General features: G+C 37.0%; 1 protein-coding gene across 1 annotated transcript in view; it reads left to right on the top strand.

Moving 5' to 3' along the window:
- The first annotated feature begins 2,530 nt into the window (after window positions 1-2,530).
- Window positions 2,531-20,411, top strand: part of LOC107660115 (heparan-sulfate 6-O-sulfotransferase 3-like) — a 28,140-nt gene continuing 10,259 nt past the window's right edge. The window contains exon 1 of the mRNA XM_016449347.1: window positions 2,531-3,209. Within this exon, the coding sequence (XP_016304833.1) occupies window positions 2,674-3,209 (536 nt within the window). The 5' untranslated portion in view covers window positions 2,531-2,673. The remainder of the gene's footprint in view (window positions 3,210-20,411) is intronic.

Raw genomic sequence — 20,411 nt, 5'->3', positions numbered from 1 at the left:
TATGTATAAACAAAACATATTTTTCTTAAATATATGCATGCATGTGTGTGTGTATTTATATATACATACTAAATATACACAGTACACACGCATAAATTATGTAAACAAAAACTTTTATTTTGGATGCGATTAATTGCGATTAATCATTTGACAGCACTAATATCAAGTATTATGAGTTTCTAAGTTGCTATATTTGCACATACCGTGATCTCTTCACTTTTAGATATCCTACTCTTATTGAATAGTCACTGTTATGCCTAAATGTTGTTTTTAATACTGATATGAGTGGGGGATTTTTTTACTTTGTTTATCAGCCTTTTGCCTTTATTTAGTAGGTCAGTTGAGAAGCAACAGAAGAGTACAGGAAGAGAGAGGGTGAACAGAACCGGGATGTGTGACCCAGGCCAGGCTCCACAATAGATTCCCACAAGCCTCAGCAGTGCTTCATATGTCAGGAGCAATGCACTACTCTCTGCACCACAGCTCTGACTGAGAGGTTATTTGGGGTAAGAGACACCAGGGAGTATTGTAATGGGTTTACTAGAACCAATTAGAAAAGAAATGGAAATTTTACATTTCCTTGCACTTTCAATTTAAATCCAAATACCATATAACCTGACATTATACATTTATGGGAAGCAAAATTTAAGAACTTCCAAACACTGGAAAGAAGAACATTAAAAACCCTCTTCTGACCAAACCCCGGATTTTTTTTTTTCAGGCAATACTAGTAAAGTAGGACACAAAGTGTAAAACTTATTTGTCTCTTTAACAAGCAAGACAGGGACTTATACTTGACTATATATATATTTTTTTTTGCCAACATAGGCTTACATAAAGGTTTAAATATCCATTTATTAAATCAACTTAAATGAAAAATAAGTAGGTAATTCTCCCTAAAATATCCATTAAGATTAAACACTTCCATATATTATTCCATAAAATATCTTACTCATTTTCTAAATCATCTTTTCTTGCTCTTTAACATTTTTAAATGACATTTTACATTTTTATTACATTAGCAGGTTTTACCTCAGATTTCTGTCATTTTCCTCACCAGTGTTTTCCCATGAATTGAGCTCTGTCACTCCCATCGATTTAGGACCCCAAAAGCGAAATTTCGCTTCACTTTTGGGTACATTTGGTACATTTAGACTTGATTTGGTTATGCAGTGGGTATAGAAAAGAATAACCCCTTTAAAATAATCTATTAATTAAAATAATCATTTTGTTACTTTGCAGCCTGAAATGAAGACATGGATTTTGCTTTATCCATCTGTATTTACGCAGTGCAACTTATAACATCCAAGTGAAAGATATAACACCAACATGTCAGAAAATAAAAATAAAAAAACAGAATCACTTGTGTCAGTATTTTGTTGAACCCCCTTTTACTTTAATTACAGTATTTAGTCTGTTGGGATTTGTCTCTACTAACTTTGCACTTCTAGACTTTGTGATATGTGCCCACTCTTCTTTGCAGAACTGCTCAAGTTCAGTTAAATTTGATGGTAACCATTTATGGACTGCAGTCTTCAAGTCATTCCACAGATGTTCAATGGGCTTTAAGTCTGGACTCTGACTAGGCCATGCAAGGACATTCACCTTTTTCTCCTTCAACCACTGTGTGCTCAGTTTTGCTGTGTGCTTTGGGTCTAGGCATGGGCCGATTACCGGTTTCAAGGTATACCGCGATTTGAAAATGTCACGGTTTCAAAACCGCTAATATTTCCGGTTATACCGTTCCTGCGGTATGCGCTGTTTTCTCATGTCTCCTCAAAGACTGAAAGTGTAGGAATATTTTAGGAAACAAATCAAAGAAAAAATAAACAAATTCTACTGTTCCTAACATTCTGTATGTTGCTCAAAAACAAAATATATTGTGTTCAGCGGAAATTGTTTTTTTTACCCAGTCATTTAAAAATACATTTTTAGAGCTGTAACGACAATACCGTGATATTTTTTTTATCATACCGTCAAAATCTCATACCGGCCCATGCATAGGGGTCATTGTCATGTTTGAAGGTAAAGCTTCTTCTTATTGACAACTTTCTGGCAGAAGGCAGCAGATTTTCCTCAAGAATTTGACGGTATTTTGCACCATCAGTGTGTGCTTCTTTTCCACCCACTGTAATGGGGATCAACTCTAACTATCCCACTTAACCCCTCTCTATCTCTCTCTCTCTCTCCTCACAGGATAAGCAAGTTACAACAGGAACTCAACTTCTTAAAGCTCATCTCGGAAACCTGCATCACAAAGCAGCGCAATCAGCGTTAAAGCTCGGCGCGACGGAGCGGATCTTTGGATGTGTTTTACAATGGGTCCGGATCTCATCTCCACAGCCAAGCCTCACGTTATATTCTATCGGACGAGGACGGCTAAAATTTACGTTAAACATAGAGACGATCTGCACTGCAGATGGATGTTCAAAGTTTAGTACAATGTGGAAACGCAAGGCTGGTTTTTCCTTTCTGTCTAGGATTTGACGGTCCAACTGTCCTTTATGTAACTATGATCTAACTGAAGGCGATTTGCTGAGCTCGTCTGCGTTGAGACGCTCGTCTTGCCGGATCAGACTTTGCCTGCGAGCAGCATCCGTGGAGCACCTGGAGGACTCATTCAGCGGCGACAGCATCACCAATGGCGTGATCATACGATTCATTGTCTTTGCAATGGATGATAAATCCAACAAACTTCTTTTAGTTCCTGTTTTGACCGTTTTATTTGTCATGATCGGCTATCAGTACATCTGTCCTGCGGGCAGCACGTCCTGTCGGTTTGGTAATGGAGAGAGTTTTCCGTTCTCCAAATATCCAGCAGACGTCAAGAGAAAGTCTCCGGATCCGGGCGAGGATGCTCCGTTTAGATTCCCGTCTAAATTCAACTTCACGCGCGAGGACCTCGAACGCCACGTGGATTTCGACATCAAGGAGAACGACGTGATCGTGTTCCTCCACATCCAGAAGACCGGAGGAACGACGTTCGGGAGGCACCTGGTGCGGAACATCCACCTGGAACGCCCGTGCGACTGCCGCTCCGGCCAGAAGAAATGCACGTGTCACCGACCCGGTAAAGCGGAGTCGTGGCTCTTCTCGCGGTTCTCCACGGGCTGGAGTTGCGGTTTGCACGCGGACTGGACCGAGCTCACGAACTGTGTCCCTGCTGTGATGAATAAAAAGCAAAAGAAAGATGCGCCATCGAACAGGCGGTAAGTGTGCGTGGCTCCTATAATAAAAGTGATCAAAAGTTAATTTGGTGAGACTTTACAATAACTTTCAGCAGTTAATAATACACATAGCACAATTATATAATATACATCAAAAGTTCACGTTGGGGAGAACGTGTAAGGGGTGTAAACCCTTGTTTCAACATCTGTAACTCCAATGATTTTGCGTTTCAAACTTTGATAACACATTCACATGTTTGTCTGCTACACATTATAGTAGTTTTAAAACCTACTAGGTACTTATTACTAAGTTGTAGCACCAATAAAAAAATATGTTTTACATTTTGTAAATGTATTTACTGTATGAGGTAATGAAATGTACTTAAAGTAATCATTATACAGTTGATGTACCAGAGATCTTTTTCTACAGTCACTTCAGAAGGGTGTTGTTGGTCATACATGATAGTGATTTCACCCCATATACTCTTAAAACAAAGGTTCTTTGAAAGACATACGAGTATCTGAAGCTGATCTGTAAAGCCTATGCATATGTAAAACTGTAAGTTGTTACCATTTATTATATATGCATCAGCATAGAGTGGAAGCTATATGTGTTGACAGCAAATTATTATTTTTTCTCCAGTGCTTTGCATGTATTTTTGCTAATGTCATGAGTTTGGATTCTTCACCGTCTGTGTCTAAAAATGATCCACATCTGTGAATATCAGCTCCCTGCTGAGGGCCATTCTGAGTCATGCAGTTTTGAATATGTGAGTGACTGAGTGTGAGACCGCTTTAGACAGCTGTAAATATGTTGCACACGTGCTTATGTAAATCTAAGCTAAAAAAGAATGGAATGTCTACAGTATGATTTTACTCCAATAAGATTTAAAGGGATAGTTCACCCAAAAATGTAAATTCTGTTGCCAATTGCTTAATTAAAGAAGATATTTTGAGACACAATGCAAGAGAGTGGGGTCCAATGTTGCTTAGACCCCAACATTCTTTGAAATATCTCCTGTAGAAAGTCATACAGGTTTGATGAATTTGGGTGAACTGTCCGTTTAAGACATGTGAGATGGATTCATCTTGATGAACAGTGCCAGTAAACTTTTAGGCTACCAGGTCTCTTACGTGCTATAAAATACACACCTCTTGTAAAATGTGTTTGCAGTCACATGAATATTCCCTCTCATTACCCTACTCGTCTCAGGTGACTTTGCAGAGCTTCTTCAAGCATGTTTATGATCCTCCTCTAAAGGGTTTCTTTACCACAGAGCATAAATCGATACTCTGAGTAACCGACTGAGTCAGAGGTGTTGATCCATTGCACAGGGCTTGTACACTCTATCATTATTATGTAGTTATGGGCAAGAATAGCCAGAGTACTGCATTATCAACTGTATGAACCCTGTTAATTTGTGTTAAATTGTTGAGAAAATGTGCAGAGCGGCGGGTCACAAGGCCTGGAATTGAGAACCACTGGTTTTAAGAACTGTTCACTTAAAGGTTCTTTGGGGAACCCAGAATAGTTCATTCTATTTTTTTCTTTTATAAAACACCCTTTTGGAACCTTTGTTTTAAGAGTGTAAAGAAATGTGCATGCAGAAATGTTGCAGCGCACAGTACAAAACGCAGTGGAACACTGTATGTATTGCACGGCAGCTTCTCACTTTTCCACATGTAACAATGGATGTGGTTTCATTTACATGATCGTGTTACGTTGAGAGGTCTACGGCAGACAATAGTGAAAAAAATCCCATCTGCTGCCACGATTCAGGATATTAATCCCCTCCCCTCATACACACACACACACCGAATCTCTCATCTTCTGAATCCTCTGTTCGTTCGCGATGCCTCGTCAAGCAGGCACTCCAGCATTCAAGCGGATAAAGGCAAAACAAGATGTGATAGACCAAGAGAGATTGCGCTGAGATCCAACTTAAGACACATTAACAGCTTTCATTGGGTACTTTTTGAAGACAAGCGCTTCTGCAATGCACATCCCCTATAATTTTGTATTATTGTGTTGGTATTTGAGATATTGTGTTGTAAGTAAAGATGCAGGACTGTGGAAAGCGTGTTCATGTGTGTATTGGAGAAGTGATGACCTGTAATGAGTGTGTGTGTGTGTGTGTGTGTGTGTCTGTATGTGTAAGATAGCATAAAGCATCAGGCATGTTTGGAAATGGAGCACTACAGGCATTACATTAGCAATGCATGAAGGAGTGCAGCATGTCCCACGTGCAGCGATAGAATAACAATCCTTTATATAGACTGCGTGGCATTCTCACAATAGAAGTGTGTTCTGTTGGTGCCTCTCATTAATCTAGCTGCTTCTGGGATATTTAGAAGGCTTGCTGCATTGTCAATTTGTGTTATTTATTTATTACTCCCTGAATATCCATAAGGAAGCAGTGGGAAAACCACAATGAGAGCTTTGACCAGAACGCAACAAAGAAAGGGAACTTAAAGTGATAGCCCACTCCAAAAATAAAAACTCTGTCATCATTTACTCGCCCTCAGGTCATTCCAAACCATTATGCATTTCTTTCTTCCATGGAACACAAAAGAAGATATCCTGAAGAATGTTGGTAACTATACAGTTTCCCAGTGACTTCCAATGTATTTTTGTTTGTACAATGAAAACTGGGAAACTGTATAGTTACCAACATTCTTCAGGATATCTTCTTTTGTGTTCCACAGAAGAAAGAAATGCATGTACAATTCTAATTAAGATTTTTCTGAAAAAAAATTGTGATTTAAAAAAATTCCAGGTTCGCAATGCTTGTTTGTTGCTGCAGATTTTGGACAAAATGTTGTGATTATCAATTGTGAATATCAATACAATCAATGTGGCTATAAAATAATGAGTAATAATAATAAATAATAATTTAAAATGTACACAGTAAAATATAATTTAAAATTTAAACTGTAAAATAAAAATGAGTATTTTAAAAATTATAATAATAATAATAATAATTTTATTTGACATTACAATTGTAAAATTACAATACAAATTTTTTCATTTGCAAATGCAAAACCATCAAACACTTATTTTGGTGCATGTTAAAGTGACCCAAACTCAAAGCAGATGCAGAGATGGAGTTTGTGTGGAGCCGCTCTGAGACACTGCAAACACCAGTGGATAAAGAGCTGCTCGCGTGTAAATGAACACAGAGCCACACTTCACTTTGAAACGCAAAATCCCATATATCTATTTAATTAAATCACAGCCTTTGCAATTTGATTATCGCCATATCATAATTTTGGTTTTATTTTGATTAATTATGCAGCTGTAGTATAGACATTCTTTCTTGTGGAACACAAAAGAAGATGGTCATATAATGAAAGTCAGTGATGTTCATAGTTGTTTTGGACCCCATTGACTTTCATTGTATGGGTAAAGGCTGTGTAAACATTCTTCAAAATAACTTCTTTTGTATTACACAGATGAAAGGAGGTCAGATTTGGAACGACTTGATGGTAAGTTTATTATGACAATGTTTTCATTTTGGGGGGAAATATCCCTTTAAGTTATATAAAACACAAATACAGGTTAGGCTTGTTTATTTTAACCAAATGTATGCCACCATCTCTCTGTCTCTCCACCCCCTTCCTTCCATTTGTGCAGATAAATCTCATTGTACATACCAAACTTGTGTTTAAGGCCCTGTTGCCGTCAGACACTAATCAGAGAGGCATCAATCGCTTCCAGCAAGGTATTCTCGAGATGCTTGTAATCTTCGGATTCCTTCAGGAGAATTAGTGCAAGCGAGAGCGACAATCTCATCATCTGAGTGAGAGATTACCATCCAGATTTATGCAAAAGTCTCTGTCTTAATACCAGCTGTGTGTCCTCCTGCTGCTCTGGGGATCACTGCCATCAGCTCCCGTGGGTTTATTCTTAATGTTTTTTTTTTTTATGTCGTGCCCTTTCACTCCTTGAGAATTCAGAGCATGGAGTTTTTTAATGAAAATCAGGCTGATGTTACTCATCACAGGCACCAGCACTCAAGAACTGTTTTCCTTTTCAATATGCAAACACATCAATGTGTAATACTTCCCAGCTTTATCCAGCAGAAAATGTTATTGTGCAAGTGTGAAAAGCACATTTATTTCAATAAGTTCTCAGTTGTGTTTCCTTTAAGTATCAAACTTTGTCTCAGATGTTTCCCTCAACATTCCTTATGAGATATATATGAAGGCCTGTTTCCGCCACGGGATAAAAATAAATAAATAAATAAATAAAAGGTTGCAACTTTTTGGCTCACAATTCTGAGAAGAAAAAAAATCAGAATTGTGATATGTATTTACTCAGAATTGTGAGTTATCAATAGTGATAAAAAAGTCAGAATTATGTGATAAAAAGTAGCAATTACCTTTTTTATTTTTTATTCAGTGGCAGAAACAAAAACACTAATTATGATATGCAAACTCAGAATTCAGAGGAAAAAAGTGTTTTATTTCTCGCAACTCTTTATACTTCACAATTCAAATTTTTTTTCATAATTGCAAAATCATAATTGTAAGAAAGAAAGAATTCTGAGTTCATATCTCGCAATTCTGATTTTTTTTCCTCAAACAAAATCTGAATTGTGAGGTATAAAGTTGTGAGAAAAAAACTCGGAATTGTGACAAAAATAGTAATATTGTGAAATATTTGTCACGTTGCACACACACGAGGGACGAGGAGACGCTGGAGAATATGCTGACAGGACTTTATTTGCATGAACCAAGGGAGACGAACACAGGAAGACGTTCACACGAAGACGTTCACAGCGGACAGAGAACTTGGGACTGGGAACACTTTATACACGCACACAGGAGGAGGGGATGACGAGACACACCTGGGAGCAATGAAACACTAATCAGGGGAGGAACAGGAAACTAACCAAATAAGGGCATGGGAAGGCACATGGGGAGCAGGACACACACAAAACATGGAACAGAGTCTGACAATATTGTTATAATTTAAAATACTGTTTTCTATTTTAATATATTTTCAAATGTAATTTATTCCTGTGATGCAAAGATTAATTTGATCAATGTTGAAAACTGCTTAATATTTATGTGGAAACCGTGACACATTTTTTTTCAGGATTCTTTGATAATAAGAATAAACTACTTATTACTTACTTATTACTACTTATAATTAAAAAATTATAAATTTCTTTAAAATACAAATAAAAAATGTTACCCCAACTTTTGAACAGTTGTATATAAACAGGGAATAAAAACAGTTGTTTATGTACAGTAAGAATGTAGAGCTACAGTATAAACCATATCATTGTTGTCTAGCAAGAATAATTCACATAGTACAGAGATTTCATTTTAATTCAGCTATGCTCATAATCATTTAAAAAATATCAAGGGAAAAAGAGCCTTTTCATTAGGTGAAAACAGAACTGGGAATTTATCATCTATTTTATTTCAATGACCGGACACAGATATCATCAGACCAGTCTGAATGATTGTGCCTCTATCACATGTGGCAATAAAATAACGTTGGCCTGGTGGCACAGCGTATCTTTAAACACTTCAGGACGGATCATATATTATAAACTTTGAGACACACTGTGATGTGGCCACCAATCAACTTAAGAGCCTATGCAGAGAGTGCAGCACAGAGCGCTTGATGCCAGAGGTGCTGAATCTGGTCCAAGAGCCTTTGGGGTTTGGTGCTGGAGCTCTTAAATGCTATCTAGTTTCAGAGTCCTTATGCAAAGTCAGGAGCAGATTTATGCACACACACACACACACACACACACACACACACACACTCGCTGCCTTTGTTAAATTCTCCTTTTACTCCATTTCCAGTCTTGCATCTCCTGAGGTTTCCAACCTCTTCCAAGAATAGACTGCACTCTGGTCTGGAATCAGCAGTAAAGGCACACTGTATGGGCTGCAGTGAAACTGATATGTGTGTACTAGCTAGTCTCTGAGCCTAGTCTCTTTTACTTTCTCTCTCTTACACACACAGCTGGCTAGTTTTGCTTAAAGTAGTTGCCTCTTTTTAACTAAAAAAAAAAAAAAGCCACACTACAAAAAAAATCACTATTAATCAGTATTTGTCTCATTTTACAGTAAAAATATTCAAACATATTTTTTGCTGTCAAATCAATTAATCGTGATTAATCGCATCCAAAATAAAAGTTTGTGTTTACATCAGGGGGATAATTTTCCCACTTGACACAGAAAGGTATGTATTTTAATTGATTTATTTAAGCTCATTTAAATATTTTATATGATCACTTCCTTATTATATTGGGAATGCACAATATATCTGTATTACGTTTTTTATCTGACGATATTGGGTATTAATCTCATTGATATATGTGACCCTGGAGCACAAAACCAGTCTCAAGTCGCTGGGGTATATTTGTTGTAATAGCCAAAAATACATTGTATGGGTCAAAATTATTGATTTTTCTTTTATGCCAAAAATCATTAGGATATTAAGTAAAGATCATGTTCCATGAAGATATTTTGTGAATTTCCTACTGTAAATATATCAAAACGTCATTTTTGATTAGTAATATGCATTGTTAAGAACTTCATTTGAACAACTTTAAAGGCGATTTTCTTAATATTTAGATTTTTTTGCACCCTTAGATTCCAGATTTTCAAATAGTTGTATCTCGGCCAAATATTGTCGTATCATAACAAACCATACATCAATGGAAAGCTTATTTATTCAGCGTGCAGACGATGTATAAATCTCAGTTTCGACAAAATTGACCCTTATGACTGGTTTTGTGGTCCAGGGTCACATATAATCAAATCAGCACATAATACACTGGTACCTCTCATTGTGTGCATATGAAGGTTATGATTTTCCGTCTAGGAGCAGTATCACAGATACTATTTCTAATAGTATCACAGATCAAATTGGCCAGCAGTGAGAGTGTCAGCATCTTTGTGCAGCTTTTATAGTTGAGTGTCAGACGGGAATCCAGTGCCAACCAGTTGGCATCAGCCCTGAGAAATCACTTCATTTGCAGACATCTTTATCAGAGAGACAGAAAGACATGGTTTTCTATGTGTGTAGGTGGACAGGAGACAGACGGAGAGAGTGAGTGAGGGAGACAGAGAACATGACTGTGTGAGTGAATACATGTGTTGTAGTTTGCCGCAGTTGTAAGTTGAACATGTGGATGAGCGCAGTGTTTCTGTCTAAAAAACATCAAGAACAGTTAAGTTGATGCAAACTTCACTCATCGGCTTGTTAAAGGGATCATATCAGGAGGAAACTAAATTTCCTTTGTCTATTCAAATAATCCTTTTGTACCTTCTTCCCCAGTCTAAATTTGAAGAAAGAAAAAAAATCTAAATCAGCATATTAGAATGATTTCTGAAGGATCATGTGTCACTGAAGACTGGAGTAATGATGCTGAAAATTCAGCTTTGATCACAGGAATAAAGTACAATTTAAAATATATTCAAATTGAAAACAATTCTTTTAAATTGTAATAATATTTCACAATATTACTGATTTTACTGTATTTTTTTTATCAAATTAATGCAGCCTGGCTAAGAATAAAAGAATACATTCAAAAACATAAAAATATTACTAACCCAAACGTTTGAACACTGCATATACTGTAAAAATAAATACATAGATACTCATGGGGAGTAATAAATAAATAAATAATGAATTTAAAGAAATTTTGATATGACCACTTAAAAGTTAATGTAGTTTTGTTATTAAAACTAACCAGACATGTGAATGAATGATCCTTTTAATTGCTGTCCCTTCCTTTCATATATCAATCTGTACCTGAATAATTTCCCATTTGAGTGCTCTTGTGTGGGAACTTGTATTTTGATTGTGACAGCTCCCTTGTGAGCGAATGCTGAAGTCCTGCAGTGATTACTATTTCAAAACACAAGTAAATAAGCAAGGCATTATTAAACCAAACAAGGTCATGAAAGCGTGAAGTGTCAAACGTCTGAGTGGAAACTTAAATTCGAGCACAGACTATTTACTTTGGGGCCCTGGTGGCATTGAACATTTCATCTGTCACAGCGTGACAAGCACTTCAGTACTGCACAGAGTCTCACGACAACCTGAGCCATAATAATTCATCCAGACAGTTATTTACTTCACTAAAGACAGGTATAAACGTCAGCAGTGATTTGCACAATGTATAGGACTGATCCGACGCTAACATCGAAGGGATGAATCAGACATGTATTGCTTTTATACTCATTTTGCTTGGGCTTTGTACTATGGAAGCTTGTTTCCACCACTGATCTCACAGTTTATCTCACAGTTCTGACTTTACGGTTTTTTCAACTGCTTACAAACCAAATCTTTACTTGTCACACAGTTTCTGAAACCTGACACTCAAACTCCAGAACCAAACACCAAATCTGCAAAACCACACACTAATTCACCAGTGCCTTACACTAACTCCTTACATGTGCAAACACTCATTGCTTTACTTTAGAATAGGCCTATAAATACACATCTACACAACTACACATGGTTGATGTATTTCTTTTCTTTTATACTGTGTAATACTGTATTCACAACCACAAATGCTTACAGTAAAAAAAAAAAGTTTGGTTTCAATCTTGCTTTTGTGTTTACCATGAATTTTTCAACATATCTCTGCCAATTTCTTTCAGTCTTGAACAGAAATGTACATAGGAGCTCATGAAAGAAGAGTTTTAGGTTTTGAATAACTGTGTATATATCCAAAAATATAATGTTATGGCAAAGGTGTTTGCAACGTAAGACAAATGTTTGCTTTTGAGATGTGTTTGTGAGATTTTGAATGCAGTGCTTCATTTTGCAAGACATTTTGTGTGTGCAATTCTTGGATTTGTGTGTAAAGTTTTGAAAAAAAGAGGCAAAGTTTTGAAAATGTGTGTAAGCAGTTGAAAAAAAAGGTATTTCTCGCAATTGTGAGTATACATCTTGCAATTCAGACTTTTTTTCGCCAGAATTGTGAGATATAAACTCATAATTGTGAGGTATAAAGTCAGAACTGTGAGATATAAACTTGCAACTGTAAGAAAATACATATTTTTTTCCTCCAAATTGGACTTTATAACTCACAATTGTGTTTATATCTCACAATTATGAGAAAAAAAGTCATAATTGTGAGATATAAACTCGCAATTGCGAGAAACAAATTTAATAATTGCGAGTTTATATCCCACAATTCTGACATTTATTGCTTTTTTACTCATTTTGCTTGCTTTGCAATGGAATCTTGTTTTCACCACTGAATACAAATAAAAAGGTAATTGTGACTTTATCTCACAGTTTTAACTTTTTTTCTCACAATTGGGAGTTTACATCTTGCAATTCTGACATTTTTTCTCAGAATTGTGAGATATAAACTCGTTATTGCAAGTTATAAAGTCAGAACTGTGAGATATAATCTCGCAATTCTGAGAAATAAAGTCACACTTGTGAGATAAAAACTTGCAACTGTAAGAAAATAGTAGTGTCTTTTTTCCTCAGAATTGGACTCTATAACTTGCAATTGTTTATATCTCATAATTCTGAGAAAAGAAGTCAGAATTGCAAGTTTATATCACGCAATTGTGAGGAAAAAGTCAGAATTGCTAGAAAAAATGCCTATACTGCAATTCTGACTTGTGAGTCTTGCGAGTTTAGATTTCACAATTCTGACTTCTTGCAATTGGGAGTTTATATTATGCAATTCTGACTTTATAACTTGCAATTGCGAGTTAATATCACACAATACTAAGAAAAAAGTCAGAATTGTTCTCTTTTTTTATTTCTTATTCAGTGGTGGAAACGGACTTCCTTAATGCACTATTCTAAAATTTCTTAAAAAAAAACTATTTTTATTTGTTACTTTACTCTCAGGAAACCTGTTAGCTGTTAAGGACCCATGAGGGAAAATGAGTACCTCTGTGGTTAAAATGGTGACACATGCAGATATTTTCCAAACACACTGGGACACACATTAGCAATGAACAGACGACTATTTTCCCATGCGCAACGGGGGATCACAGTGGTACGTCTTGTCTGCAGCTCACATGCAATCATAACAGATCAAAGCAAACCTCCTTCCATCAAAGCCTTTTGTTGCACAAATGAGCTAAATGAGTGAACAAGCACTACCCTTATCTTCTCTTTGTCCTTGTAACGAAGTGTCACTCGAAGTGGGATCCATAAGCAGGCTTTATTACAATCGTGGTCAAACAGGCAATGGTCACATACCAGCAAACACAGTGACGGGGGGTAAACACAATCGTTGTCAGTAAACAGGCTAGAAGTCGGGGCAGGTGGCAATGAATCACAACTCAGAGACAAGGCGGATAATCCAGAAGGCAGGTAGCAGAGTATCATAAACGAGGTACAGACAGGGTCACAACAGGCAGGCAAAACAGAGAAAAACGCTCAGAAATGTAAACCGCAGTAAAACAAGACTTCGCAATGAGCTGGAAGGAACAGACTGTTTATATAGGCCAGCTGATGGGCTACAGCTGGGCTAGGTGATCAGTGCCAGATACGGGGCTGATGGGAAATGTAGTGTGAGAGTGTAAGAGTCACTAATTCACCAGTACCTTACACTAACTCCTTACATATGCAAACACTCATTGCTTTACTTTAGAATAGGCCTATAAATACACATCTACACAACTACACATGGTTGATGTATTTCTTTTCTTTTATACTGTGTAATACTGTATTCACAACCACAAATGCTTACAGTAAAAAAAAAAAGTTTGGTTTCAATCTTGCTTTTGTGTTTACCATGAATTTTTCAACATATCTCTGCCAATTTCTTTCAGTCTTGAACAGAAATGTACATAGGAGCTCATGAAAGAAGAGTTTTAGGTTTTGAATAACTGTGTATATATCCAAAAATATAATGTTATGGCAAAGGTGTTTGCAACGTAAGACAAATGTTTGCTTTTGAGATGTGTTTGTGAGATTTTGAATGCAGTGCTTCATTTTGCAAGACATTTTGTGTGTGCAATTCTTGGATTTGTGTGTAAAGTTTTGAAAAAAAGAGGCAAAGTTTTGAAAATGTGTGTAAGCAGTTGAAAAAAAAGGTATTTCTCGCAATTGTGAGTATACATCTTGCAATTCAGACTTTTTTTCGCCAGAATTGTGAGATATAAACTCATAATTGTGAGGTATAAAGTCAGAACTGTGAGATATAAACTTGCAACTGTAAGAAAATACATATTTTTTTCCTCCAAATTGGACTTTATAACTCACAATTGTGTTTATATCTCACAATTATGAGAAAAAAAGTCATAATTGTGAGATATAAACTCGCAATTGCGAGAAACAAATTTAATAATTGCGAGTTTATATCCCACAATTCTGACATTTATTGCTTTTTTACTCATTTTGCTTGCTTTGCAATGGAATCTTGTTTTCACCACTGAATACAAATAAAAAGGTAATTGTGACTTTATCTCACAGTTTTAACTTTTTTTCTCACAATTGGGAGTTTACATCTTGCAATTCTGACATTTTTTCTCAGAATTGTGAGATATAAACTCGTTATTGCAAGTTATAAAGTCAGAACTGTGAGATATAATCTCGCAATTCTGAGAAATAAAGTCACACTTGTGAGATAAAAACTTGCAACTGTAAGAAAATAGTAGTGTCTTTTTTCCTCAGAATTGGACTCTATAACTTGCAATTGTTTATATCTCATAATTCTGAGAAAAGAAGTCAGAATTGCAAGTTTATATCACGCAATTGTGAGGAAAAAGTCAGAATTGCTAGAAAAAATGCCTATACTGCAATTCTGACTTGTGAGTCTTGCGAGTTTAGATTTCACAATTCTGACTTCTTGCAATTGGGAGTTTATATTATGCAATTCTGACTTTATAACTTGCAATTGCGAGTTAATATCACACAATACTAAGAAAAAAGTCAGAATTGTTCTCTTTTTTTATTTCTTATTCAGTGGTGGAAACGGACTTCCTTAATGCACTATTCTAAAATTTCTTAAAAAAAAACTATTTTTATTTGTTACTTTACTCTCAGGAAACCTGTTAGCTGTTAAGGACCCATGAGGGAAAATGAGTACCTCTGTGGTTAAAATGGTGACACATGCAGATATTTTCCAAACACACTGGGACACACATTAGCAATGAACAGACGACTATTTTCCCATGCGCAACGGGGGATCACAGTGGTACGTCTTGTCTGCAGCTCACATGCAATCATAACAGATCAAAGCAAACCTCCTTCCATCAAAGCCTTTTGTTGCACAAATGAGCTAAATGAGTGAACAAGCACTACCCTTATCTTCTCTTTGTCCTTGTAACGAAGTGTCACTCGAAGTGGGATCCATAAGCAGGCTTTATTACAATCGTGGTCAAACAGGCAATGGTCACATACCAGCAAACACAGTGACGGGGGGTAAACACAATCGTTGTCAGTAAACAGGCTAGAAGTCGGGGCAGGTGGCAATGAATCACAACTCAGAGACAAGGCGGATAATCCAGAAGGCAGGTAGCAGAGTATCATAAACGAGGTACAGACAGGGTCACAACAGGCAGGCAAAACAGAGAAAAACGCTCAGAAATGTAAACCGCAGTAAAACAAGACTTCGCAATGAGCTGGAAGGAACAGACTGTTTATATAGGCCAGCTGATGGGCTACAGCTGGGCTAGGTGATCAGTGCCAGATACGGGGCTGATGGGAAATGTAGTGTGAGAGTGTAAGAGTCAATATTCGGGTGAGGGAGCCCTCTGATGGTCGGAAGAGGGAATCACGGAGTTCGCCTCTGTGACAGTCCTCTTGTTTTAGTATGTGTGTAGGCACATTTTTCTTCTGCAGTTTATTATGTTCCCTCATCATCTGCTCATTATCAAAGTGTGTTTGACACATATAGTAGGAGGAATGGCAGCAATTTCCCCTGCTTTAACCTGCTTCTGTAGCGAGCACAATTGTACCATATTAACACAGGAGCCACTTTATGAGACATAGCTGCTTGTTAAAGGAATAGTTCACCCAAAAAAGAAACATTGCTCACCCTCAGGCTATCCAAGATGTAGATTAGTTTTTGTTTCCACTGCAGTGAATGGGTGCCGTCAGAATGAGATTCCAAACAGCTGATAAAAACATCACAATAATCCACAAGTACTCCACATGACTGCAGTCCGTCAATTAAAGTGAAGTGAAAAGCTGCATATTTGTAAGAAACAAGTCCATCATTAAGATGTTTTTAACTTTAAACTGTTGCTTCCAGATAAAATATGTGTCCTCTATCCATAATATTGCTTTCTTCAATGAAAAAGTCACTATTGCTTTAACACAATTAGCCAAACAATGAATCATAAAACTGCAACTAAATATGTAAAGCATGCATATGCACTGTAAACAAGAAAAATAATGGGTCACATCACAGTGTTATTGGGTCATTCTAAGTAAATGGCAAACATGGCAAACAGTTCTTTAACTGGTATAAGGAAACAGAAAGCACAGGGACAGAAAAGCACAGGGACAAAGACCAAGCTAAATTCTGTCAGAAATATAATGCATGATATTTAATGATATTTCCATTTCAGTATAAGCCAAATGTAGATTTTTTTTAATTCACACTACCATTCAAAAAGTGTGGGGTCGGTAAGATTTTTTCTATGTTTTTGAAAGAAGGTTCTTATGCTCATTTAGACTGTATTAATTTAATCAAAAATACAGTTAAAAAATAAACAAACAAAGAAAGAAACAGAGAAGTATTATTACTGATTTAAATAACTGTTTTCTATTTGGATATATTTTTAAAATGTAATTTGTTCCTGTGATGTAAGCTGAATTTTCAGCATCATTACTCCAGTCTTCAGTGCCACATGACCCTTCAGAAATCATTCTATATATATATATATATATATATATGTGTGTGTGTGTGTGTACATAATATATGTTATAATATAATAATATTTCCTTTGCATTACACACTAAGCTGAATGTCATTTGTCAGATACTGCTAATTATATGAGTCGTAGGGAAACAAATGACAGTTTTCTGACAGTATGAATCCTCATGCAGTCCTTCCTTCAGCTTTTCAGGACTATCAGATCTGTGCGAATGTGGAAATATTCTGTTTTCAGGAGCAGTCCATGGAGTCAGTGAACTCACAGCAAATTACTAATCTGTTGTTGTTGCTTTGGCAGTAGAAGATTTCTCCACCTCTGCCTTCCTACATTGTGTTGTTGGGGCTACAGGATCAATTTTGTTTAGCCCTGATCCCTGGCAGTTTTATTGACTTCTGGCCTGTTTCAGATTAGTTTTAAACTGCTTCTGAAGAAGCAACTAGTAAGAAAGTCAGAGAAAATGTGGCCGTTATGCTGTCTGTTTAGTGTCTGACAGTGTCACGTCTGTCTTGTTGTTTTACTAGTTGTGATGGCACTTTTGGTGCAGGTTTTTCAAGATTATGCTTAAAGGGGTCATATGACGTTGCTAAAAAATAACATTATTTTGTGTATTTGGTGTAATGAAATGTTTATGCAGTTTAAGGTTAAAAAAACACATTATTTTCCACATACTGTACATTATTGTTTCTCCTCTATGCCCCGCCTTTCTGAAACGCGTCGATTTTTACAAAGCTCATCGGTCTGAAAAAGCGAGGTGTGCTGTGATTGGCCAGCTATCCAGTGCGTTGTGATTGGCCGAATACCTCAAGCGTGAGACGGAAATGTTACGGCCCTTACCATACTGTGATGCCATGTCCCGGCCAGAGCAACGAGACAAAAACATTAAAACCCATTATAAGGTTTGAAGTGTTCTGGAACAGTGTTGTAAATACAACTTAACCACTGATTTCTAGTTGTGTCCTCTTTTGGAAGACCAAACAAAGTAGTTTCGCTTTCACAACGAAACACACAGTGTCTCCACGACATGGCGGCAGCGGCAACAATACTACAGCGAGAATCAAAGTTACGCCTTCTTTCTTTGCGTGAACATTTGGGCGGCGTTATGCAAATCTTCCCACATCGTGACGTAGACATGCGGGGGCGTGTTTAAACGAGGCGTTTTAGGTAGGCGTGGACGAGTCTTAACTTTTATAAAGAATATCTCTTTGGGTTTGAGACTTTAGTCTTTGCAACTTTAGGGATCTTATCTATTCACGAACAGCTTATAACACTCCAACGAGAAAGGAAAACTTGAAATCACAATGTAATGGTCAAAAAATAATGTTTACAGTGTGCCTGTAAAGTATATAATGCTGCATGCTATCAAGTCAGCATGACTCCAATTGGCTGCTTAGAAACATGTAAGTGAACAGACGACAGGCTGGCATCAAGTTAGATTTACAATGCTGTAATTAACAGTCATCTTGTCCTCCGTGCATTTTTGTGGAAAATGAAAATGATTAGCTGTGTAGTGGAAACTGATCTTTGGTTTGTTGGGTTTTCATAATGGAAATGAATTTGATATATGATGGTTTTGTCAAAGGATGCAGCAGACAACTGCAATTACATGAGAACCAATTATTAACAGGATGATGACACAGAGAAATGAACACCAGTTGTGAGATGATGAATACGCTTTGAAACACATTCATACTAATTAATGGCAACAAAAACATACATTCTCATCATACTACTTTGGAAAGAGAACTTCTTATAGCTGGCTAACAAACAGGATGAGCTGACAAACAGGATGCAGAATTTTATTAATTCTATTCATTTTAAATCAAATTATAAATATATTATAAAGCTGCTTGCTGTGAGTGCAGTTTTTAATAATGCATTTAATTGTTCAATATTAATTACCCATAAACATGTCATCATATAGAACATATAAAACCAGAAAGACTGGGTAATAATAATATTAAAGTTATATTTAGATTTTATGGATTTTAATATATATTAATATTTATATTATATTATGCAATTTACTTTTAAATTGTTCTTCCTGTCATTCCAATTGAAATTCCAATTCAGCATCCTGGGGGATTCGGCCAATTCCATTTCCAGCTCCTGAATTAAAAAGAGAGCAAATTTGCCCACCCCTGTTGCCGTCATTGTGAGTTTTGGTGAGGATGTGCTCTCTGTTGGCAGGCTTATTTAATAGTCTTTCTGTCTTTAACTCCCTTTTGCATACTCAAATAATACTTATAACATGCAGTTCTGACATATGGTGGTCATGTGGTAAATATCACCATCAATTCGATTTTGAAATACTTGTCTTTAATGGTTCAAAATAATCTGCTTTAGGCGAAAAATGTTGTAATGCAGAATCACCACTAGAGGTCATTAAAGGTGGGGTAAGCGATTTCTGGTAGCCAATGGTGACATTTGAAATCACCAAAACAAACACGCCCCTATCCCAAAAGGGTCTCACCGACACGACAAATCCCCGACAGAAAACTGCTGCTGCGTTCTATTTATGACGTATTGACACAAATTTCAAATGATTTCCAACGGTCGTTTTGTTGCGTCCAGTGTACTAGACAGACTTTAGATGTTGCGACGCAGACTCGGTGTTACTCACCTATCGAGAAGAAACAAAGCAACCTCGGCGTCTGATCGCAGGCCTTCCGCTCCTTGAGTTCTCTCCAGCGCTGGAAAGCTGATCCGATATTTACACGGGTCCTACTTCTTGCCTTATTGCCTTAAGCCTTCTCTTGTTCCGCTTTTGTTTTTTATCCGCCATCTTTCTGTCGCTCGGCTCGGCTAATGTCCGTCTTGTGCACTGAACGCTCTCTCCTCCACGTCATTAGTAGACACGCCCCTTACTGCTGATTGGCTACAAGTTTGTTTTGCTACTTGGCCCGAATCAGTTTTCGAAAGCGTTTTTGAAAAATCTCTTACCCCACCTTTAAACTTTCCTCACTGATTTCACAGAGCATTAAGTGAATCCAGTATGACAGAGTTCTCTATAGCTGTGATATTTATCCTTTTATATTTTTTCTCCATCTATACCCCATCTCATTTGTGTAAGAGCCTGGAGCAGTGGTGATAACTGCAGCGAGCGGCCGATGACTCAGTCAGCACATCCAGAAAGAAACGGCCTATGTGGCGTTCATGCTTTGCTGTCTGTATGAAAATGGCAAGCTGTTCCTGCCACAACCTCTGCAATTGATGATATGACTAGAGCCGCCGCATGCCTGATGACTGCAAAATCTGCCATCTGCTTTTCTTAAGTGAAAAAGCTATTGAAAGGAATGTGCACGTTCCGAATATGCTGCGACAGAGAAAACTCAGAAAACAGCACAGTTAGAAGTATTCCTGAGCCTGGCATGGAGAGCCAACCAGTGGATAACCTTAAAGGAATAG

Source organism: Sinocyclocheilus anshuiensis, unplaced genomic scaffold (assembly GCF_001515605.1).
Source record: "Sinocyclocheilus anshuiensis isolate Anshui unplaced genomic scaffold, SAMN03320099.WGS_v1.1 scaffold55, whole genome shotgun sequence".
NCBI lineage: Eukaryota > Metazoa > Chordata > Actinopteri > Cypriniformes > Cyprinidae > Sinocyclocheilus > Sinocyclocheilus anshuiensis.
This window is presented reverse-complemented; position numbering and strand designations above follow the sequence as displayed.